Here is a 25,527-nt window from a genome sequence, read left to right as displayed (position 1 = left end):
AATATATGTATCATATCAGGTTTGTCACGTCTAGCTTGTCTTTGTCTGGTTCTATGTGTTGAGTGATTTTCAGTTGTATATTAGACATTTTGATGCTATGTTATTGACACTATTTTCTTTATTTTTGTTTTGTTTTATTTTTTTGAAGCAGGGTCTCACTATGGAGTTGAGACTGACCTGGAATTCACTTTGTAGCCCAGGCTGGTCTTGAACTCACAGAGATCCTCCTGCCTCAGCCTCCTGAGTGCTGGGATTACAGGCATGCGCCACCACGCCCGGTTACTATGTTTTCTTTAAATCCTATAGAAAAATGAACTTTGGGGAGGGGTGGGAGTTTTGTTTTGTTTTTGCAGTAGTAGGGATTCACACTGAGCTACATTCTCATCCCTTTCTATTGTTTATATTTTGAGACGTTCTTATAAGTCACTAGGTTGCCCAGGCTGGCCTAGAATCTGCTAGTCTTTAGCCTCTTGAGTATCTAAGAGTGTGCCACCTCCCCCAGCTTGCTGCGCACTTCGGTAACTGTTTATCTTTGAAGTCGCATATAGGACAATAGAGAAAGAATATAAATCATGCATATTCCCTCTGCACTCATGGGACCAGAAGTTTCCCTTTCTTGGGGTTTTGGGTCTCTCTTCAGCCACTGCTGGTCTTAACACCACCATAGTTGCGCCACTGATTGCCTGGGGAAGGGTTAGAGAAAGGAATTTGGGAAAACAACAAAACCCAAACCTCACAGGATTTCCCCTCCCTCTGTGTGACACAAAGAAGGTACCATGTGCTGTGCCTCAGATCAGAAAAGAGATTTCTCTTGGGATCGTTTCTGTCTGTATTTAGTGTGCTGTTACAGGTGTGGGGCTGCTATTTGGTCCATTCCAGGAGCTACCAGAGGAAACAAAACCAGAAAACTCACCATATGTGTGTTGTGGTTTCCTCCCCATGCCACCTACTGCCATTTTCAAATGACTGCTTCATGTGTTCTGTTGAAACAGGTTGGACTATGCTTACTCTTTATTAGAAGCATCATTGAATTTCACTATAGCTATATTGTTCATTTGTTTTGGTTAAGAATTCATTGCACATCCATGCTGTACTAGGCTTTTCTGGAAATGTAAAAATGGATAATCTTAAGATATTTTCAGTAGGTCAAGAGATAGGGATGTGGTATCTGGATAGAGGCAGGTAGCAAACAATTTCATAATCATTAATAGTATTTTAATGGTTAATTTTAGCTTTTTGATCCATTTCTGCTTCAGAATTTCATTTACTGTTTGATTGAGGGAGAGAAGATCTGCGATAAAAATTCTCTATACATGTGTGAGATGTAATTTTAAGACAGTTATAGCAAGCTATAATTACTACATAAGAACTTATAATACAAAGAAATAATTTATTATCATATACTTGTTTCTCAGGTCTTAGAAAAATATCCCAATACACCCATGAGTCATAAAGAAATCCTTCAAGTTATCCAGAGAGAAGGACTAAAAGAAATCAGGTGAGTTATTTAAATATTATTAATAACAAGTACAATACTTGGTTAGAGTATTTCATAGTATACGGTAGTGTCCTGTAGTTGTAAAACTTATTTAGTCATAAATGCTTTGTTAACTTCTGATTTTCAGCTGTTAAATCACTAAAATATTCCAAGTCACAGCACAGTATAAAATAAAAATGGTTAAATTTCTTAGTGAGAAGGAAAGTAGCTATCTCCAAGCCCATGCACTTTAATTCATAGGAAGGCCTAGCGCCATCTGTAAGCCTTCATCTATCGCTTTAGGCTTTTGATTTATTATGCTAATGACCCAAAAACATTTATTTATATGCTTTTTTGGTCATTAACATATAAAATTACTATTGTGCAAGGAAGATGCTAGAGTTAAGCAGTCTCATAAATAATACTGTGAGGGCCAGGTACTTAGCTCAGTGATGCCACCACCTGCCTTGGAGAAGTGCAAGGCCCCGAGTTCAATTCCTGGTACAAAAAAAAAAAAAAAAAATAGAGAAAGAAATACTGTATTTGCCAAGAAGAATGAAAACATAAATAAGGTAGTATGATTATCAAATAAAAGTCTAGCAAGGTACACATGCCTTTAGTTCCAAATACTTTGGGAGGCTGAAGCAGGGGATCACTTGAGTCTGAATTTGATACCAGCCTGGAAAATGTGGACAGACTTAGTCTCAATAAAAATAAATCTTATGTCTAAATACAATAGACTGGGGTCAATTAATACAAGATCAGAGATCATACACACTTTAGTTTCTGAGATACTACATTATTATAATAGCACATAATAGTCACTCTTCATAATTAACATCAAGAAATGTTAAAATTGTATTGTTTGCTTTGTATTTTAAGGCAGAAATTTGGCAATTATAGAGATTTTCATTAACATAGGAAGGTTATGGTACTTTGAAACTGCTCCTATGGGTGATACTGGAAAGGGGAAGGGCGGTCACAGTTTGGTGGGGTGCTATTTTTGGTGGTCACAGTTACTGGGGTGGAGAGTGCACTGTGAGATTTTAGAGGGCAAGAGAAGGAGGCTGCTAAATGTCCTACATTTTGCTGGACAGTCTTTCTCATTGCATAATTCTCTTTAGATGCTAGCAGTGTTCCATTGAGAAACAGTAAATTATGCTCAAATATTTGTAAATAAACAAGTGTATTTCTTGATAAATAGCTATTGCATGTTCTAAATTTGAATTTTAATTTTCCTTAACATAAAATTCTAATTGAGATTTTAAAAAATTGGGTCTTTTCTAAAGCAATTAAAATTGTTTTTTTGTGTATGGCAGATATCAGTAAGTTGGGAATAAGATTCGCTTCAATGATATGAAAAAGTGAAATATAAATCAGCATATTCCATTTTATATAACATGTTCTGGAAAATTGAGTGTAAACATTAAGTTAAACATTAAAGTGCATTTGAAAAATCATCTTTTAAAAGTTTCTATTTTATTTAAAATTAATCTTTAATTTATTTGTGACATAATTCCAAAGTTTTATTTAAGTTAGATTTATCTGGTTAGGATTAATTGAAGCACAATATCACAGATCAGTTTGTGAAAGCTGTAGAAGAAAACGATAAGATTTTTGTTACTCTGAGAAATAAATGCAAGTACAGTAGCCTGATATCCTTTGTACTGAAGGTCATAAGGAAGAGGAATGAATGAACAAGAGGTCTCATTTCTTTTTATAGCTTTAAAATTCTGATACATAGCAGGCAAATACACTGGGAAACCTGGTATTTAGAAAACAGATTCTGTAGCTGAGCCCAGGTCCCAATCCCCACGTTGGGTGCCACCTGTATCTGACCACCCGGCCAGCTTTGCTCAGGGACCCAGACCCTCTACTTTGTTCCCCCTGACCCAGGGGCAAACAAGGATGAATGACAGAGAATGGGGTGGGCAGAGGCAGTATGCAGAGGAACCTTCCCCCGACCCCTCATCCCCACGCCTAACCCATCCAGCTGGTACAAGCAATGAGAGTAATGTAAGATTCATCTGCTTTTCAGTAGTCATTAGTACATACACTGGTAAACAACACCCCTCAGCGGTGTTGTTTTCCTTAGAACCTGCACTATCCAGTCACCCCTCAGTGCAACCTTTCTCCATTGTGCTCACAGAGGAGGCCAGTTAGGCCTCAGTTTTCCTGTGGTCTCCAAGAAGATTCCTTTAATCCCATTGGTCTAAGTGTCAATTGTAGCTATCATCTGACTCTTAACAGAAAGACCATAGGGTATTAAGCATTCCATTATCATTTCCAGGAGCAGACAAGAATAGTACATAAGTAAATAGATCAAGAAAAAGGAAAGCTGGGCGTGGTGGCACATGCCTGTAATCCCAGTACTGGGGGAGGCTGAGGCAGGAGGATCACTGTGAGTTCAAGACCATCCTGGACTACATAGTGAGTTCCAGGTCAGTCTCAACTACATAGTGAGACCCTGTCTCAAAAAAAAACAAAAACAAACAAAAAAAAAAAATGGAAAAAGCAGGATTGTGGTGGTATTTGGTTTGGTTTGTTTTTTTTTTGTTGTTTTGGGTGCAGGAATTCAACTCAGGACCTTGCACTTGCCAGGCAGATGTGTGCCACTGAGCTATATCCCCACCCCCAGGGTTGTAGGTTTTTTTCTTTTCTTTTTAAAAAGATTGTACAGTCATCAAAAGTACCTCTGGTTTCATACAAGTAGCTCATCTTAGTTAAACTATTGTTGCAGTTAGGTAATTACATGACCACAAAGCAGTTCTTTCTGAGTCATCAGTGAGACTTGTACTTTATCAAATCCATTAGAATTTAAATCCTTGGCTCTCCTAGCTCTTTAACACTGTATTACCTTAATTGATACTTCAAGCATTTCTTCTTTCCTCCCTCTTTAGCCTTTTTTTCTTTGCTGATAACTTCTCCAATTTAAGGGCAGTTTTGTTCATTCTCATAGCTTAATGAGTTAGAAACATGTATCGTTATAGAAGAAAATACTAAAACATTTAAATCAAATAAATATGTGTTTGTGCTGTAAAACATAACATTTTAGAAATAGAGGAAGGAAAAGGCCCTCAATTGCCCCTTCACAATCTGTTGTTTGTGTATCCAGTTAACAGTCTTTTTATATCTTGATGCTCATCATTTTTTAAATAGTTTCTAGTTTTTCATAGGTGTCTATCTCCCCCTCCCCATCTTAAGCCTGATCCTCTGGTCTCTCCTATAGAAGTCATATGAAAGAAAGAAAATACAAGTTTTGGTGTTTAAGGTGAAATGGGGCATTATTTAGTCCTGGGTAATTTAAGAACTTATTCTGATGCACTTGGTTGAAGTGAATAATTAGCAGAAGCGTTCTGGAGTTTTCTTAAAATAGCCTAAAATAGGAGAGCAGTTGATAATGAAGATAGATGCTCAAACTGTGATATTTATAATTTGTAAATAAAAAGTTAATTCCTGAGTTATTTACTACTAGTTATTTTAGAAAATCATAGTTTACCAAAGAATTTGTTGACAAAAAAAGTTGAAAAATATATTGAGCAGTGTCAGTGCCTTTTCAGTTTTTCATGGTTAAAATATAGCCTAATTATTTGGTCTTTTAACATAAATCCTAACAATAATATGAAATAATTCCCAAGAGCTGAACAAAGAACTAACTACTTGATCAAAATTTGAAGTACTTGAAAGTAATTCTATAAGCTTTTCTTTTTTATTTCTCTTTTCTGTTTTGATACTGGGAATTGAACTTAGCGCCTTGAGCTTGCCAGGCAGGAGCTGTGCCACTGAGCTACATTCCCAGCCTTCTATAAGCTTTTCTACTTTGGGTTTTATGTAGACAGTTTCCCTTTTTTTTTGGTACCGGGGATTGAACTCAGGTTTTTTGCGCTTGCAAGGCAGGCCACCGAACCACTGAGCTAAATCCCCGGCCTGACAGTTTCCCTTTAAAAAATATATATATATTAATTTGTTTGAAGCCCCATTCTTACTATTTAGCTTATTTGTTGATCCTGGTACATGTTAAGCATTCATAAGAATCTGCTGAAAGAATGGCTGGCAGTTGTTTCTCTTCCAAGACACTGGAAGTGAAATCAAGGAGAAATTTGTCTTTGTGTATATTTTGAGTATAGCCTCTCTAAGGGAAACTATTCAGAATTTTATTTTACTTTGAATCAACATAACATGGCACATGGCTGTCATTAGTCATCAGTATGTAAAGTAGCCTCATGAAACTTTACAATAGTTTCATTTTTTTCCTCTGAGATTAAAGATTAGAGTTTGCAGGGAAACTTATCCCAGAGCGCTTAGCTCCCCCATCTTGTTTTTCATTTCTTCTGACTGGAGTCCACATTTTTCCTGTGCTACACTGTGCCATTGATGTAATGTTAGCGGTGATTCAAACCCTAGCTTTCCAAATATGCTCATAGCATTACTCCCCTACAGCTGTTTCAAGGGTTTGGGATATAACTATTATTTACAAGTAATAATTTATTTAGAAATTTTGTTCTACCTAAAGTATAGTTTTATAGTTTTTAGGGTCCAATCAGAAGACACATACTACATGGTAATTTGAACAAGGAAGTTATTAACTGGAAATTATTAACAGGTTAACCAGTATTAACTATTCAAAGTAGCAAAAATGCCAAAGAATACAGTCACAGCAGAATAGAGAACAATCACTACTTCTGGAGCTGAAGCATTGCATCCAAGTGAGGAACACATTTAAAAGGTCCTCTTTTCTTTTGTTCTCAAGTTGTATTTCAAGTCTTCCTGGAGAAAGCGTGATTTTTGGCTTGCTTCGTGGATGGCAGAGTTCACTGGTACCGAGATAGGTGTAGGAAACTGCCTGCTGGATACTAGAACTTGTTGGACTCTTCCTTACTTTTACACTTGTCCATCTTGCTAGGAGCCAGCTGAGGCACAAAAGTTTTCTGCAAAGCCACGATAAGGGTTTTTGCCTCGTTGTGAATGCCTTCGAGTGTTCCTCATGCTGATGACTATGATGCTCCAAGAGCAAGCAGGCAAGGGTGTGCTGAAGGAAGAAAAGCACCTTTTTTGCAGTGCCCCTCAAGCACCCTACTGACAAAGCTTAACAGTGAGCCAGCTGGTTAAAGCAGAGTATTTTTGGGGCCCTACTCCATTATTACAGATAAGGACAGAGAAGGTTGGCTTTGGAGCTGGAAGTCAGTAGACCAGTGACTGGCACAGAAGCCTCTAGTAGTTCTGCCATAGAATAAATATCCTCTGTTGTCTGGATCCACATACTTCTTTGGTCTGCATTATTTCTTTCTACCTGATGGGTACACTACAGTTGTGTGTTTATAACTAACATTTCTTACCTTTACTTAAGATGTTGAGTAATCTCTTATCATCTCATCATGAAAAGATCCTGACAGTCTTTTAAAACCAACTCAAACCTTACTTCCAGAAAGCTGACCTTTTCCCTTTCAGCTCAAAGAAATCTTCCCCTCTAAGTCTTGTTTTGAGGATTGTCTTTCGCTTTATGTTATACTTTAGTAATATTTTTCCACTTCCTTATTAATTTTTTATTAAAATGTATGATCAGTTTCAGAATAGGCACTCGATATCAAAGACAAATGAAGCTATGCTATTTTAATTATTGATATATAAAATTTTAGCATATATCATAGCTATTTTTGTTTTGTTTTCTTTCATTTTCGAGATAAGGTGGCCTTGAACATACTCTATAGCCCAGGCTGGCCTCAATCTTCCTGCCTAAGCCTCCAGAGTGCAGGGTTACAGGTGTGCACTGCCATGCCCACCTCCCATCATAGCGGTTTTTAACTGGGAAATGGAGAGGGTAAATTTTGTAATTGAAATTATTTTAGAAACGTCTTATCCTAACTTCATGGTTTTGTTTTGCGGTACTGGGGATTGAGCGCAAGACCTTAACTTTACGATTTTGGGTGGAGTCAGTGTCGCTCATCTCCAAGGATCTTCAAATTAGAGTCTTTTTTTCTATCCCTCTCCTAGCCTTGTTTTCTTTTGGCTGAAGTTAAAATTTGATTAAGCACTATTTCTAACTTTGAATGTGAGGTTTTTGTAGATTCAGTTTATTAAGATGGAGAAATTTTCCTCTCAGTTTACTAGGGCTATTGTAACCAAGTAACACAAATTAGATGTTTTACACAGCAGGAATTTATTCTCCCACAGATTTGTTTGTTTAAATGGGTGCTATAGATTGAACCCAATCCCTCATGCAAGCTGAGCTATATACATAGATGTCCCTTGCCTTTTCAAAATTTGTTTTGAGACCAAGTTTTGCTAAGTTTTCCAGCCTAACCTTATACTTGTGATTCTCCTGCCTCAGCCTGCTGAATGAATACTTGTCCTCTCATGTTCTCATGGCTGGAAGTCTGAAATAAGATGATGGCAGGGTTGGATTTCTTCTCAGGGCTCTGAGGAGATTCTATTCCACGTTTCTCCCCTAGCTTCTCTGATGGGCGTTAGGAGTCTTTGGAATTCCTTGGCTTGTGAATGCATCACTCTAATCTTTATCTGTACATGGCATTCTGCTTGTGAGTCTGTGTTCACATTTCCATTGTCTTGTCAAGGACGCTAGTCTCACCAGGTCAGTTACTCTAATTCAGTCTGACCCTTATTTTTAACATGATTCCATCTGTAAAGAGACTACTTCCAAACAAGGTCACATTCATTTCACAGGTATCGGGAATTAGGCCATGTTTTGCAGGGGACAGAGGATAGAATTCTAGGTATAGTACCTATTACAAGTTAGCTGAGAGTTTTTTTTTTTTTTTAAATCATGAATGGGTGTTGAGTTTTGTCAACTGCTTCTGTGTCAGTGATAAAATCATAATTTAGCTTGTTGGTTTGGCAGATTATATTGATTTTTTTCTTTTTAAATGCCAAGCCAGCTTTGTATGCCCTTCTTGTGTCATGGTGTGTAGCTCTTTTTATGCATTGTTGCATTGAGTTTGCTGATAAATCGTTGATGTTGTGTTATCATTCTGTAGTATTATTTTTGTACTTACTGTCTGGTTTACTGTTAAAGAAACATTGGCCTCATAAAATGAATTGATAAGTGTTCCCTCATTGTCTGTTTTATGGACTGTATTGTATAAAATTGTTGTTATTTCTTTAAATCTTAAGCAAAATTTTCAGTTGATACCATCTGGACCTAGAGATTTCCTTTTCAGGAGACTTTTAACTACAGGTTTCATTTTTTTTTTCCCCCTCTCTTTCTTTCTGTCCCTCTGTCTCTCTCTGTCTCTATCTCTGTCCACCCCCACCCCCATCTCATTTGTCTCCTTGAAGCACTGGGGATTGAACCCAGGGCCTTCACACTGAGCTACACCCCAGCCCTTTTAATGCCTCAAGTCTTTTAAGTTGTCCATCCATCCACCTCTCATACTGTTGGGTTTATAGGTCTGCACCAGGATCTAGGACAATGTAGATGGTTTTATCTTGGTTGAATATTAATAATTTGAGGTTTTTGAGGACTTGGTCTGTTTCTTCAAAGTTGTGGAATTAATGAGTGTAAAATTTTTTGTGCTGTTCCCTTATTACTCTCCAGTGGGTACAGAGTCTGTAGTGACACTTTGTTTCAGCCCTGATAATGGTGTATCATACCTTGTGTGATTTTGATATTTTGTTGTTTTGTTTTGATACAAGGGACTGAATTCAGGATCTCACGATTGCGCAGTGCCACCTAGCTAAATCCCCAGTCCATGCTTTTTGGTTTTTAAAGACAGGACCTTGCTCTGTCTGGCAAGTTGAGTGGCCTTAAACTCACTATGTAGCCCCGGCTGGCTTTGAACTCGTGGCCATCCTTCTGCCTCAGCCTCCAGAGTGCTGAGATCACAGGCATGTGCCACCATGCTCTGCTCAACCCTGATATTGGTGATTTGTGCTTTCTATTCTGTTTGTTAGACTTGCTAGAGACTTTGTCAACTTCATTTTTTTTTTCCTTCCCCTTCATGGTGGGTCTTGATCCCAGAATATTGTACATACTGAGCAGTTGCCCTACCACTGAAATATACCACCAGCCCCTTATTTCAGTATTATTCTCTATTGTTTTTGTCATATATATGTATGTATATGTGTATGTATTTATGTATATAAAAGCATTTTATGACTCAGGGTATAGTCTTTTTGGTTTTCATGAATATCCATGCTTACTTGAAGAGTATATATGTGCAGATCTCTGCTGTTTTGGGGTATTCTGTAAATGTCATTTAGATCAGTGGTTCATAATATTCAGGGCTGGGGACATAGCTGAGTGGTAGAGTGCTAGCCTGGAATGCATGACTGCTTGAATTCAAACACCAGAAAAAAGAAAAATGTCCAGGTATTCTATATTCTTTTTTTTTTTTTTTCTATGTACTTTGTGTGTGTGTGTGGGTTCTTTGTCTTTTTGAGGCAGGTATGTACTTTGTGTGTGTGTGTGGGTTCTTTGTCTTTTTGAGGCAGGTCTCCCTTTGTAGTTCAGGCTGCCCTCGAACTCAGGATGATCTGCCTGCCTCAGCCTCCTGAGTGCTGGGATTACAGGCATGTGCCACCATGCCTGGCTTTTTTTGATTATTGAAATCTCCATGTACAATTATTGTATGCTTACCTATTACTCTTTTAGTTCTCCTAATTTTGCTTCATGTATTTAGAGTATTTGTTGGCAAGTGCGTATTCTTAGCATTTTATAATGACCATCTTTTTCCCTAGTAACATTCTTTGTTTTGAAGTCTATTTTGTCTAATACTGTTTTGGTTTTTTTTGATACCGGGGATCAAACTTGGATCCTTGTACTTGTGAGGCAGGCAGTGGAACTACTGAGCTAAATTGCCAGCCCATGTCTAATACTGTATTAATAGGATTACTTTGTTTGGTACTGGAAGTTGAACTCAGGACCTTGTGCTTGCCAGGCAGACTTGGTGCCACTGAGCTAAATCCCTGACCCAATAGGACCACTTTTTATTAGCATTTAACATATCTGTCTTTAAAATACTGTAGGTTTTTTGGCGGGGGTGGAAGTAAAAGGTTTGTGACAGAATCTTTCTGGGGTAGCTTGGGCTGGCCTTAAATTCTCTGCATAGCATAGGCTGGCCTTGAACTTCAGACAACACACCTGGCTAAAGCAGGTTTTGATACAGAAAACATGCAATTTGTTTTTTAAAAATCCAGACTGATTATTATTGGCATGATTAGAGTTATTCTCTCATTTTGTTTTTGTTTTTCCTGTTTTGTTGTTGCCTTCTTTTGAATTATTTGGTGCTTTTTGAAGTACTTCCTTTTTTTTTTGGTGGTTCTTTTTTTGTCTTTGGTACAGGGATTGAATTTAGAACCTTGCGCTTGTGTGGGAGGAGGCAGAACCACTGAGCTAATGTAGTACTTTCTTTATACTACATACAGTACTTTTTTTTTTTCCTTTTCTTTCATTCAGTTCATTTATTAAGAGCAAAAGTTGGGCCATCCCATCTGTTACATTACAGATGAAAGTCACGTAATACTAAGGAGAGTCCACAAAGAGTTGAGAGCCTTTCAACCGTGCAGAGCCATAGATCACAAAATTAAAACAAAAAGGATCCCCCCAGTTTGGCAGGAAACAAGTACAGTATGAGGAGACCTGGAATGGAAGGGCACGTACTTTTCAGTAAGGCAGTTATAAAACGAACAAGAAAAACTCCCCAAACCCCATACCCCAAATCACACTCTGATGAGTATAACAGACAATAGAGATGCAGAAGAAGGATTGAGTACAGCCCTCTGTCATTGCAAAGGTACTGAACAGAGGAGAATGACCAAAGGGTCTGTGTTGAGATGAAGGCTCTGGGAAACAAGTGACTGTAGACATTTCTGCCACAAGGATAGGTCCCACTTTACCCAAGCTGGATTCTACCTCCGTATCAGACCAGCATTACCCTTCCTAACTCGAACTTGGAGACAGTCTGCAACCCAGTGATAGGAATAAGAGGGCACCCCTGAAGCACTGTACTTCCCAGGGCATGATCTTGAGCTCACTGCCCTTCAGCTCCATTGCCCAGCTCACTGATGGACTGGAAATCCCAACATGGAAGGACCGCCTGGGGGGGCGGGGAGTGGAAGTTGGGCCAAGAGATCACAAACCAAGGAAGCCCACCTCACGAGAATTCAGACTCTAGGACATCACACTTCCCACTGGGGCGTCTGAATCCTGATCTTTACCCATAGGTGGTCTGTCCTTCCCTGCCACTTGTTTCACAAACTCCACTGGCCTAATGATGTCACTCAGCCTTGGGTTCTGTAGGGTAGTTTGGTCTGAGAGCCAAGTTGACTATGGGGCCTTTTCCTTTATGAGCTCTCAAAAATCTGAGGGCCACTTTCCTTAGACTGCGTGAGAGTCAGCCTGCACATGAGAGAGGAGAGTGCAGCCAGGCTATGGGCTGAGGTCAGGTCACAGGAACACATGACCTCAGACAGACCCCGCGAACTCGACTTCTTCATTCTCTCAGAATGGACGGCTGGACAGCCGTGAAGGACTCCCGGCTTGAAGGTCCAGCACCTCTGACACAGACATTTGGTGCCCGCGCCCCAGCCCCACATTCTTTTTGTTTTGTTTTGGTTTTGATACTGGGGATCAAACTCTGGACCTTGCTCTTGTGAGGCAGGTGGCGGAACCACTCAGCTAAATCACTGCCCCCAGCCCCACATTCTTAAAATTTGTTTTCTCAGTCGAAATAAAGTTCTTACAGGAATCCAAGGCAAAGCTCCCAGAAACCATAGAACCTTTAAACTCTGCACAAAGTAATGATGTTATCTTTGAATCTAGCTGCAGTTTTTCCTAAACAATGTTGTGAGCATTAGTTTTTGTGAAGGAATTGCAGAACTAAGGCTTCAGCTGTCTTAAGTTGTTTTTTACCAGTCTCTACTCCCAGTATTTCACCAGCTTTGGCAAGAAGAAGAAGGATAACCTGGCGGATGGTGTTCTCTCAAAATCCTCCAACAAAGAGCTCAGCAGGATGGCCTCTCAGGAGAAGGATAGTCAGGGCACCAGAATGTCTATGTCTTCGCTCCTCCTTTTGGGGATAATAATGCAATGCCGGGAATTAGATCTATCCACATGGCCCCCACAGGGCTGAGACTAAGGTGGAAATTACAGAGAACATAGAAAAGCCAGAGGTTTACAAAGAGAGAACAGGATTCCCCAGGAGGTAGTGAGTTCTCTGCAGAGATGTGTAAGCCCAGACTGCTCCCATGGCGGGACGGCTGTAGGAGAGTGACTGGAGGACTCGAAGGCGCTTTCCCAATCTCTGGATCTTGTCACTGCAGCTGAGAGCCTCCAGGTACATATAGGACTTTCGAGATGGTCTCGCTTAGTTACCCAGGTGATCTTTCTGTCTCAGCTTCCCCCGTGCTACAATTACAGTCATATACCACCGTGCCCTACTGTTTATTGGCCTTTGACTGTAAATGTTTTTGTTTTAGCAGTTTTTCAAGAAACTGTAATACATACCCAGAACTTTAGTCTTAGAGTTATTTTACCACCTTAAAGAAAATAGGTGTTACAACCATTTAGGTCTCTTTGCTCTTTATGTTATAATTGTCCTGTGTTCTATATTTTATATGTTATTCTCACCTCATTAGATACTATTAAATTTTTTTTCCGGTACCAGGGATTGAACCTAGGACCTTGCACTTGCGAGGCAGGTGTGATGCCACTTAGATACTATTAATTTTTCTTTCTATAGTCATAGGTATTTCCAAGATTGTTTATACAATATGTCTGACATTTCTTTTGCTCTTAAATTTTGAGTTTTCTTGTATCATCTCCCACTCAGTCTGAAGAACATGCTTTTAATACTTCTTTTAGAGCAGGTGTATTTGTGATCAATTTCCTTAGTTTCCCTTCATCTGAGAATATCTTTTTTTTTTTTTTTTTTTTTTTTTTTTGCCTTCATTTTGAAGGATATTTTTGCTGTACGTAGAACTCTGTTGACATTGCCTTCTGGCCTCCATGGTTTCTGATGAGAAATGCATGGTCTTTTGAAGCATTTTCTTCCTGTAAGTATTGCATTTGTTTTCTCTAGTTGCATTCAAGATAATTGTTTGCATTTAGTGTTTAGCAGTGTCCTTTGCCCCCTCTCTTTCTTCTTTTTCTTGTGCTGGGGACTGATTCCAGAGCCTCACATACGCTCAGCAAGTGGGTTTCCCATAGACCTGCTAGACCCCAGGCTGCCTAGTTGTCTTCATTTTTTGGGTGGTATATTAGAGATTGAACCCAGATTTTGACACCAAGCTCCACCCTTTTAAAATTTTTTATTTTATTTTTATTTGTATATTTATATTTTTGGTACTGGGGATCGAATGCCAGTCCTTGTGCTTGCGAGGAATGTGGCGGAACCACTGAGCTAAATCCCCAGCCCTAAAATTTTTTATTTTGAGACAAGTTCTAAGTTGCCTAAGCTGGGCTTGCCTGTGCAGTCCTCCTACCTCAGGCTTCCAGAGCACTGTAATTATATACATGTGCCCCTGTGATGTGTGTAAGTTTGGATTTCTTTCTGTTTAATCTGTTTAGCATTCACTGACCTTCCTGAATTGTAACTATGTCTTTTTTCTAGTTTGACAAGTTTTCAGCTATTTTGTCTTCAAATATATTTTTTCATTACATTTTCTTCTTCTAAAAAAATTAAAATATATGATTACCTTCTAATATTCTGCCAGTTTTTTGTGGTTTTTTTGTACTAGCAGTTGAACTTGGGACCTTGCGCTTGTGAGGCAGGAGACAGCACCACTGAATTATAGCTCTTTGCTACAATTCTTTGAATCGGATTATTTTTTCTAACCTTTTTCTCTCTATTTTAGATTGGATAGTTTGTATTTCTCTGTCCTCACATTCACTTGACCATTTTCTGTATCATTTCCATATCATACCTTTTAATTCTGAAGTTTTCATTGTGTGTGGGTTTTCGATTTGGATTTTTGCTAGGAATCAAACTGAGGGTTTCATGCACTCTAGGGAAGTTTTGGGTTGTTTTGATCTTGGGCTCTACCTCAGGGCCTTGTATATGCTAGGCAACTGCCCTACCATTGGACTATACCCCCAGTCCCTAAAGTTTTTGACTGATAATTCTAGCATGTGGGTAATCTCATGATTGCAAGTGTTGTCTTTTCTTTTAAGAGTGCTTCCTGTTTCTCTGAATCATTATATATTGAGAAATTTAAAATTGTCTTCTAGATGCTTCAGTATTGTTTTTCAGGCATTCTTTTCCTTTTCTCTTGTCCTCTCCTCCATGTACCTCCTTTTCAGTATCCCCCTTTCCCTCTCCCTTCCTCCCTTCCCTCTCGTCTGCTCTCTTGCTTTTTACCTGTTTCTTTTTTCTTTTTTGCTTTTTTGAGACAGGGTCTCACTATATATGTAGTTGAGACTGACTTGGAACTCACCATGTAGCTCAGGCTGGTCTCAAACTCACAGTGATTCTCCTGCCTCAGCCTCCCGAATTAGGATTACATGCGTGCACCATCACGCCCGGCTCCTTTATCTGTTTCTTTAAGCAGTCAGCACAGCTAGCTGATATTACGTGTTTCCTTTACCTTCTGCAAGATGTTGGCTTAGTTCCCATTTAGGTTTCCAAAGCATCTGCACTGCTGTCGAGAGCCTGTGCTGCATTCTACTCACTTTAGTGTGAGGCCTGAGCATCGGTTCCCATCTCAGAGCCTTTGCTCTGTTCCAGGTGCACATAGCTCAGGATGTGCCCAGGCCGAGTGTGGGTATTAAGGGATTTATTTCCCTAATTTTCTCCTTGGAACACCTCCCACCATCATCGCCCCTAAATGTCTCACCATCAGGGCTATTTTCTTTCTTGTCTTTTGAGTAGAAAGACAGGGCTTCTCTGAATTTTACTCATTTCCTTCATAATGTTTCCTGAGTAGTACCTGCCTAGTGATTATCTTCCAAAAGCCAAAGAAAGTCAAGACCTTTTCTTTGGTTAAGGATTTGTTCTTTACTTTCAGGAGGTGAAAGAAAAAGTAGGGAAATTCATCCCATAAGAGTTTAATTAACTGAGGAGATAGAGCAACAGTCCACATGACTACCTTCACTTATTAGATCAACTGCATCTTTTAAGCCGCCTAAGTTTTGATAATTTGATTAGGATGAGTAACTCAATGAAATTCAGTATGTGCACCTTTATGGGAGGGACATAGGAGGATAGATTAAAATCAGCCAAGGGAGGAGTCATAGGGTAGAGTCAAAGTGAAGTACCAAACACAGAGCTTTTTATTGTTCTCTGTATGGACCTAAGGTCTCATTAGGCTGTAAGCATCATTGTGTGATTTTTTTTTTCTGTAGGGGGAGGGGGAATCAAACTCAGGACCTTGTGCTTGCTAAGGAGGCGTGTCATCACTGAGCTACATCCCTTGCTCCTTTGAGTGTGTAATGGTATGCATGGGGTATTGTCAGTCATTGAAGCTCACCCAGTCCTCTGTGTCCGGAGCTTTTGTTGGGGTTCCATCACGTGTGCATGATTGATTGCCCATATGGCCCATCTTAGTTTCTAGTCCTCAGTTCTTCCACAGGTCTGCTGACATCAAGGGACCCAAGCCCTTAACTCTGAATCAGATTGTTACTGTCTGGCTGGTCTTCTAAGGCCTAGTGATTGATTACCTTCCAGAAGACCTCATGTGAATTAGGTTTTGACTTCTCCTATATGCCAACTTTTAAAATTTTCAGTGTTCTGGGTAATTGATTTTTAAAAATTGAGGCACAATTAAAAAATCATGAAGGCCACCATTTTAAAATGTGCAGTTCAGAAGATTTCAGTGCATTCCTTGTAAAAGAAACCCTATGCTTGCTACCTGTGTCCCATTAGCACCCACACCTCCCAGTGCCACCAATCCCGCAAATGGACTTTCTGTCTCTGTGTGGATGTGCCTACTTTGGACATTTCATAAAAATGCAGCCTTACATTATGTGGTCTTTTATGAGTTTTTCCCTTCAAATGGAAGGTATTCGAGTGTGGGGAAATAGTTTTCTTATAAATGTCAGGACAGCATTTAAAAGGTAGCAGTGACTTATGGTGATAGAGTAATTATCTGTGGGTTTTCTTTGTTTTTTGTTTAGTTTTGGTACCAAGGATCCAATTCAGAACTTTGTGCTTGCAAGGCAGGTGCGGTGCCACTGAGCTAAATTCCCAGCCCACTAGGCATCTATTTTTAAAGGGTAAATAGTTCCTGGTAAATTACGGGCTCTAGGAAAACATTTTTTCATTTTGTGAAAATATATTTACACATTTGTTTAAAATGTAGGTTTAAAAGATAAGTACAAAAGGTACTTTTTTTTTTAAAAAAAGGTACTATTTTAATATGTAAATTTTTGGTTTTAGGACATTCCAAACTAAAACAGAAGTATGCACCCTCTACATGAATTATAGTCCCTCCCCCTCTGCATGGCGCTTTGAAATAAGTCACAGCATTTTCTTGCTTGGACAGTATATATTTAACAGATATGAACTCAGAGGCTATTTCTGTGCAATTTACACATTCTGGTATATTATAAAAATAGAACAACTAAACTTGTATGCATTCAGTAAACACACTAACAATACACGCACACACAAATATCATATAAAAGAAGTGCTTATGTATTCTTTGAAGACATTCCTGCAGATCCTTTACTGTTATCATTTGCTGTTGCTTCTGTCCATAATCTGGATTCATGACACGTTTGTGGCTACCCTTAATGTTTACAGATATCTTTCTACAACAGTAAGTAGCCTTACTTCCTTGTAAACCTTCCTTCCAGAGTAGCCTTTGCCTTCTTGCTTTTTCCACCATAGGACTTTTCTTAAACCTGTTTTGCTCATTTTACTATCTCTACAGTATTATTTCCTTTTTCTTTATTTTAGACAGGTCTTGCTATGTTGTTCAGGCTGGCCTTGAAGTCATTGTGTAATCCACGTTGATCTCAAACTCACAGTGATCTTCCTATCTCAGCCTCCCAAGTGCTTACAAGTGTGCAACACCGCATCCACATATTTTTTTTTATTGTATAGTATTATTTTATATGTGCTAATAGAGTTTTTAGGAAAGACCAGTAGTATTTAGTTTCTGAGACACTATTCTCTTATTCTTTTTCCATTTATGACTAGAAGTAAAAAAATAAAATTCTTTGAGCATGAGTTTTATCATCCATGTCTTGAGAGCACATGCGTGCGCACAGACACATACACAAACACACCCACCCACCAGGGTCTCACTATGTAACCCAGGTTGGCTTCAGCCTTTTATCCCCCAGCCTCAGCCTCTTGGGTGCTGGGATTACAGGTGCGTGGGGTCAGGCCCAGCAAATTTTTCCTTTTTTGAATTAGACTATTCATAAGGGATCTCAAAGGTCATTTTATGTATTTTGGTATGGCATCAATTTGAATCTTTGACACTAAAATTGACGTGGGTAAGTCAGTTACTAATGAATGAGTGTCATCATCTGCCTAGCTTCTAAATTAGTCTGCTTCTTACTTATTTTTCACCTCTGAAAGAAGTCAAGGAGTAAAGCATTAGTTTTTTATGGAAAAATGACCTAAAAGAAAGCAAAGTGCTAGTTATATAGAGTGGCAAATTTGAGGACAAGTGGTTGACTTGTGCATGGGTTCCTTGCCAGTAAAATTTATCTTATTACAGTACATCATCACATGTATGATAAAAAGTATTCCAAAATGGGTAATCTGTTACATCTTTCATCTTCTCTCCCCTTGCCTTTCCATCATTTCAGTCGTAGGATGTTGCAGCTGGAAGAGATAATTGGAAAAGTTATTATAGATTACATCTCATTTTATTGAAGAATTTAGACCCATGGAGATTGAGACTTGACAAGTTCATCAAAACCAGAAAGCCAAGCTTACTGCTTCTGGATTTTGTTCTTTCAGCATATTATACTGTGTTTGCATCCATAATTCTCCCAACCATTGTGGTGAATGTGTTTGCGCTCTTAATTTTCCAAATCAAATTTAAATTGTGTGCTAATGTATAATTAATGGCATTGTTTGTTGTCTCACTAGTCATTGCATGTGGAAAAATTTGAAATAAAGACCTTACTGAAAAGACCAGTACATTAAAAACCAAAAACCAAAAACCAAAACAAAACAAAAAACCCTGTTTAAATAGATCTTTATTGCTGTTTTGTGGAGCTCAAAATTGTTAACTAGTAAGTTTTTCTTAGTATTCTGTCCTAGCCAAAGTATAGCAAGCTCCTTTAGAGTTAGGATTATAAAGAATTTGGAAAGTGTCCATCACAGATATGCTCAATAATCAGATGGGATTATTGCCTTTGTTCATATTTGGTTTGTACTAATACATTTATTTATGATCTACATATTCTCTCACATGTTATTTAAGGTTCGATTTTAGCTAATGTACCAAAAAGTAATCAGAGCCCTTCATTTGTCTCCTACTTCTCCTTATATACGTGACTATATAGCAAAGGAAACAAAGCCAACAGTCTCATTACTTTTTATCAGATATTTATCATCGTCACTGCAGAATAGCTCGTTGGCTTTTTTAAAAATCATTGGCTCTTTGCCAAGCTGAATTGTCTTAAAGTGATTTCATTAGAAAGAGTTCAATTTAAGAATAAACAGCATTTAAAAAATTAAATCGATACCATAATTATCTTTTGTTGTGTTTGTGATTTGCATTTTCTTATCTACTAGTTACAGTTTGCTTTCAAGCCCACAGAACTGGTAGGGATGTCAAAAAGGATTAATTTTGGAAACAAAAATAAAACAACAGCAACAACAACAAAAAAAACAAAATAGCTTGGGTATTGACAGAGAAAGATAGTATCCATTTATGTGCACAGTGAATCCCACTGTGGATCAGAGGAAGCTAATAAACTTTAGAGTCCATAGCTGATGGCTTTATGATGGCTCCTTGAAATTGAAATGCATGGGAAGGAGATTAAAAAGTGGGAAACACTCATTGTACCCATTATTTATTTCTAAGATTGCTCTAATAGTTCTACTCTGCCACACAGTTAAGGTCCTATAGCTGTTCTCTGGAGTGGTGTAGACTTGAGCTGAATTTAATTGTGCAGTTTTAGACTGATATTTGTAGTTACCCTGTAATTTTAAAGAAGAAATTAATGTTTTATATAGTAGAGTGGTTGGTGGTGGTTCTAATTTGAGGAATTGTAGATATTGCTGGGAGGGCACGGGACAGTTTATTTTTTGGCCTTGTAATTTTGTAAAGAGAAATTAAAAACTTTTTTTTTCTTCTTCCTTTCATTTTCTTGGGGTGCATTCCAACTCCAGAAGGTAAGAAGTATCATTTTATTCTAAAGAAGTATATATAGTTATAAAGCACACTTTTGTAAGTTTAATTGAACCTTTCCTTTGAATGCATGGTTTTTACTTTATAAAACAAAGTAGCCCAGAAACTAAGCAAAAGTAATACTGTGTGAATGTTTGTTCTTTAACTGTGCTTTTTTGGTTCTTGCAGTTTGTAATCTTTGTTTGTTCATAATTTTAGAAACTCAATTTATATTATATATTTTAAAATCATTTGACTCGCTAGCTTTTTTGGACTCCTGTTATTTTGGAGATTAATGATGAAAATATGTAAACATTATAAATGTGTGTGAATATTTGCTTTTTGCCTTTACATTGAAAATATATATCTTTTGGTAGAGAAAATATCGATAAATCTTTTATAGGAATGACACATATTTAAAACCAGAACAGAATATGTTAAATTCATAATCTGGGTCCTGTGGCTTTTTGTCTGTGTTGGAATAGCATTTTAGATCATCTTCTATTACAGGAATTCTGTATTCTGTTGTAATTATTGAAGTTACCTGACTTCCTTATGAGACTCGAGGAGGAAGTCTATATCTATGGATCTGCACTAAACATGGCTTGCTTGGTGTGATAGTTAGAGGTTAAGAAAAATCTTTTTAACTTTGATTAAATTCGTGCTTTATTAAATTCATTTATAAGAACCCGTTTTTGAACAGCAGTTCATGAAAGTCTTAGGTCTTACAAAGTCTAATGTATAATTAAAATATTAAAAGCTGGGTTTTTTTTTCCTGTGTGTATTCCTGTTGTTTGAAGGGGTTCTTTAGGTACAAATAATAGAAACTCAACTGCAAAAGAGATATACTAGAAGAATGTCAGGTATCTCACAGGCTTAGAGGAAAGAAATAGATTCTGAAATTAAGGGAAAGAAGGCAGCTCTACGGATGAGGCAGGCTCAAACTAAGGGCTAGCTTCATTCAAGCATTCTGGCTCAGATGAATTACTCTTTGACAACTTTAAAAAAAATCATGTACTTATTATTTTAGTCTATGGCTGCCTTGCTCATGGTTGAAATTCAAGGAAGAATCTTGGGCCTAGATGCCCAGTGATGGAGAGACACTGATGGTGAGGCCTATCAAGATGTTACTGTAGGGCAGGGCAGCAAGAGTGAATATTCTTTCCAGAAGATGAGGGAGTAGATGTTGGCTGGACAGAAATAACAGATATGTTCTTTGTGATTCATGGCAGAAAATTAAGATAGAAAACCAATTCAAAAGCAGTTTTAAGAAATAACCACTAATCAGATTCTTCCATTGGGAACATTATGCAAAACAGTAGTGAAGTATTACAGTCAGAATATTGCTTTTGATACATTCTACCACGTTTTACTGGTACTCAGTGAGTGTGGGGGGAGCTGGTGGATGCATGCATAGATTTGTCATCTGCATATGTTTATATATGCACCGCCACAACCAAGATATGGAACAGTTTAGATAAGTGTCTCTTGTGTTCCTCTTTTACTGCCACATCCACTTCTCTGCTTTCTCTCCTCCCTCCTTGATAATAATCTTTCCTACACTTTTATCATTTTGTCATTTCAAGAATGAATTTACATTATTGATGAATGCAACCATACCATATATGACCTTGTGGGGTTAACTTCTCATCCCCCAATCTCATTCTCTAGAGATTCCTCAAAGTTGTATGTGTCAGAAGTTCGTTCCATTTTGTTACTGTTATCCCATGACTTTGATGGAGTGCTACTGTTGTTGCAGCACCACTGAACTAAATCCCCGGCCCTTTTGTTTTTTATACGTGTAGTTTTAAAGAAACATCTAAACTTTTATATACAATACTCTCCTTTTGGTACTGAGGATTGAACTTAGGACCTTGCACTTGCCAGACAGGCACAGTGCTGCTGAGCTACATCCCTGGCTCCAAACTATTTTTTAGAGTGGCTATAGCATTTTACTTTTCCGCCCGCAAAATGTGTACTTGAAAGGAATTTTTAAAATTATTTATTTATTTATTCTCTGAAGTGAATCTCAAACTGCACTTAGTTTAGGTTTTTTTCCCTTCCAATTCTGCCAATTCTAGCTCTTTAATTTATATATCTATACTATTTGTTGTTAAGGTAATTATTGATACACATTTAAGTCTAACATTTTATTTATTTGCTTTCTGTTTATTTTCCCTGCTTCTCTTTTCATATATCTTTTTTTGTTTGTTTTGGTACTGGGGATCTGACTTGGGACCTTGTGCTTGGAAGGCAGGTGGTGGAACCACTGAGCTAAATCCCCAGACCCTCATGTATCTTTTTTTAAGAATTCCATCTTTCAGGCCAGGGATTTAGCTCAGTGGTTCCGCTGCCTGCTTCACAAGTGCAAGGACCTGAGTTGGATCTCTAGTACCAAAAAAAAGAAAGAAAAGAAAAAAAAAAAGAAGCCATCTTTATATTTTGTGTATATCTTTGTATATTTTTGTTAGTGTTTACACTGGGTATAATATATGTATATGACTTATCACAGTCTACTGATGTTACTATTTCACTACTTAAAGTAAAATGTGGAAACCTCAATCTTTAATTTAGAGTCTCAAGTATCAGATGGTGTTATAATTTTGGTTCGTCATTAAATATGATTTGTAAAATTCAGAAGAATAGTCTATTATATGTGATACAGGAAATAATACTGGAGATGAAATATTATATATATGTCCCAATCTGTTAGATGTCGGATACTCTGAGCTCTTGTTTTGTAAAAATTGAAGAATGAATTCTAGGAACAGCAGAGGTTAAGAGTAGGAAGATATTTATTGATAGGATAGTTCCTGAAAGGGAGCCTGAATGGGTAGCTTGGACCCCACTCTGCAGAGGAGTTTTATGGAGTAAAACCCACATGGGTACAACATGGGTCGTAGCCATGATCGACCAGTAAGTTTACAAGTACAGTCACTTAGGTAATAGTGGTGCAGTTGGGAAACAAGTCATATAACAAGCATGGACAGAAAGAACAAAGATGTCTTCTAGGAAGCAGTGGTTTCAGAGGGCCCCCCCCCACCTGGGATGTGTGTGGCTGGTGTCTAGACTTCATCAGTCCCAGTGTTTGTCCTTTCAGGAATTACACAGGTCTGGTCATGTTGACTTTATCTTGAAATCTGGTCTCCAACAGATGTGTCTCTGGCCGCAGTCGTGGTGAGTTTCACCTTTGTCCTCCTGATTCTCTTGAAGATGGAGTGCTGACTGCCTATCTATAATATTTCTATCTAACCTCGGCTGTTTATAATATATGTACCTATTCCTGCTTTCTGGTTTTTCTTCTTTCTTCATTTCTTTTCTATTGAAAAACTTATTGTTCTTTAAGAATAAGTGAGGTAGGAACAAATTTAGTTATACTTTGCCTGAGCCTATCTTTATTTTTCCTTTATTTCTGAAAGATACAGCTCATCAGATACCGAATTCACAATTGAAAGTTCTTTTCATTCAGTGCTGGGAAAATGGTGTACTACTTCTTTCAGGCCTCCATGATTTTAGTGCAGAATCTACTGTTATTTAAATGGGTGTTGCCCTGTGTTGGTTCACTCTCTAGCTCTTTCTCAGTTTTCCAAAGTTCAGTTTTGATCTATTCTTTGTTTATCCCATTTAGGTTAGCTCAGTTTCCTAAATACATAGGTTTATTTCTTTAACCAAATAACCCCTAATCTTTTCTTCCTTCTGTAACTGATGATATGAATGTTAAATTGATTTTTATTGTTCCACAACTCCCAGAGATTAACTGTTTTTAGTTTCTTTCTGTCAATAGCATTGAATAAATTTTGTTGATCTGTCCTTAAAGTCTCATCTTCACTCTACCATTGAGCCCATTCAGTGAGTTTGTTCCTTAATGTATTTTTCTAAATTTATAATTTATATCCTTTTTTTTTTTTTTTTTTTGACACAGGGTCTCACTGCGTATTTCGGGCTGGTCTTGAACTTATTATATAGTTGAGGCTGGTCTCTAATTTGCAAACATCCTCGCCTCAGCCTTGTTAGATAAAAGCCAAAAACCAAGACCAGACCAGAGCTATAACAAGCTTTTATTATGGGGAGGATCTGCCAGGCTGTCTCAGAACAAAGGAGAGAAAGCAATCTGGCAGCTCAGGGAGCTTCTTTTATAGGAGTGGGGTGGAGTTGAATGAGGTAGTATTAAGAGATTGGAACTGAGTGTGGTGGCACACACCTGTAATCTCAGCCCCGGAGGCTGAGGCAGGAGGATCGCTGTGAGTTTGAGACCAGCCTAGGCTACATAGTGAGTTCCAGGGCAGTCTCAACTACATAGTGAGACCCTGTCTCAAAAAGCCAAAAGAAAAAAAAAAACAATAATTGGAGGAACCTGTGACATCACTAGCTGCTAGGAGGTAGCAAGACTTAGGTTATTTTTTGGTGAGAGAAGAGGCATCATGCGAAGAAGAAGCCTGCCTTTGGTAAATGGGAGAAAGCTATGTTTTTAGGTGAGAAGTAGGGCATTATGGAAAGAGGAGTAACGGCCATCTTAAGGGGAGGGAAATCTAACAAGTCTCCTCGAGATAGGATAGAAGTAAAACTAGGTAGAAGGGAGACCAGGAAATTGAGAATTTAAAATTGTACTTCTACAGAAAAATTTCTGCTTCAGAACAGAAGCTCGGTTTATTTACTTTTTTCCTTCTTCCAGAACAGAAAACCTGGGCAACTTCCTTTCAGCTGCAAAGGGGTCCTTTTCCATTTGCCCTTTTCCTCCAGCCTAGAGAGCAGCTGTATTGGAGACAGCCTAACACTCCTCCTCCACTTCAAACCCATGTAGATGGCTTGCAGACAGTGAGGATACACAGCCCTTCAGCTTCAGGGACTCTCAGGCCCTTTCTGTGACATCATGAGTGCTGGGATTACAGGAGTGTGCTACCATACCCTGCTTTATCTTGTTCTTTTAAAAACTACTGTTTTTCTTCTGATGTTTTCTTTAGCATTTTTATGACAGCTGCTTCAAAATCCATGATCCATTGATGTTGACAGTTGATTTTCTCACTTGGATTGTGCTTCTGATTCTTGGTATTGGTACCATCTGTGATGCATCCAGATTCTTGTATAAAGCGAGTGAAGAGTATCAAGTGTACACCTAATGGTAAAGGAAGAGAGCTACATTTATTTACTATGTTGATGATAATGGAAAGGCGTGTTTGGATTCATGCCAGCAGAAACAAAAAGGTGGCTCGAAGGGGAAAAGCGGTGCTAGGACAGCAAGGAAAGAACAAAGATAAATCAGGTTTTGGGATTTTAAAAGATGTGCATCTGCCCTGGGTGCTTATTGATCTCTCGGGACATGATTGGCAGGATCCTCAGTCATCACAGGGTCACATAGTATGCATGACTCTTCCACAGACACACTGTTTTACACATGTATGACACGTGTTTTCTACATACGGACACTGTGAAGCTGTGGAAAAGGTTACTGTAGGTCAAGCTACTGGAACTAATTCTTGTGCTCTTGCTTGGAGCTTTAGAAATTTCCTGGGTCTTTGCTATTTTTATTTCTGCTTCTCTTAGCACAATGGAAGGAGGATTTGCCCAGGGGTTTTGGCCATATTTAAGTGGGCATTCGCCTTGCCTAGGTTTATCCTGCAGGTCCAGGACACTTTGATTGGTTGTGGTTCCATAACAGTTTAATCTTTAAAGCCTTTGCTTAAATAGGAAGAAAGTCCTGACATGTGATAATATGGATGAAACTTGAAGACATGATGTGAAGAGAAATAAGCCAGACAAAAAAGGGTAAATACTGTACGATTTCAATTATATGAGGTACCCAG

At 38.3% G+C, this 25,527-nt stretch overlaps 1 protein-coding gene across 2 annotated transcripts in view; it reads left to right on the top strand.

Annotated features, from left to right (window-relative positions):
- Positions 1 to 1,415: 1,415 nt before the first annotated feature.
- Positions 1,416 to 25,527, top strand: part of Asxl2 (ASXL transcriptional regulator 2) — an 82,754-nt gene continuing 58,642 nt past the window's right edge. For both annotated transcript variants that reach the window (XM_033763155.1, XM_010604841.2), the window contains exons 1-2: positions 1,416 to 1,498; positions 6,636 to 6,638. In XM_033763155.1, coding sequence (XP_033619046.1) covers positions 1,443 to 1,498; positions 6,636 to 6,638 — 59 coding nt within the window. In that variant the 5' untranslated portion in view covers positions 1,416 to 1,442. The remainder of the gene's footprint in view (positions 1,499 to 6,635; positions 6,639 to 25,527) is intronic.

Source organism: Fukomys damarensis, unplaced genomic scaffold (genome assembly GCF_012274545.1).
Source record: "Fukomys damarensis isolate Sample0158 unplaced genomic scaffold, DMR_v1.0_HiC HiC_scaffold_2, whole genome shotgun sequence".
Lineage (NCBI taxonomy): Eukaryota > Metazoa > Chordata > Mammalia > Rodentia > Bathyergidae > Fukomys > Fukomys damarensis.
Note: the sequence above shows the minus strand (reverse complement) of the source record. Positions and strands in the feature narration are given on the sequence as shown.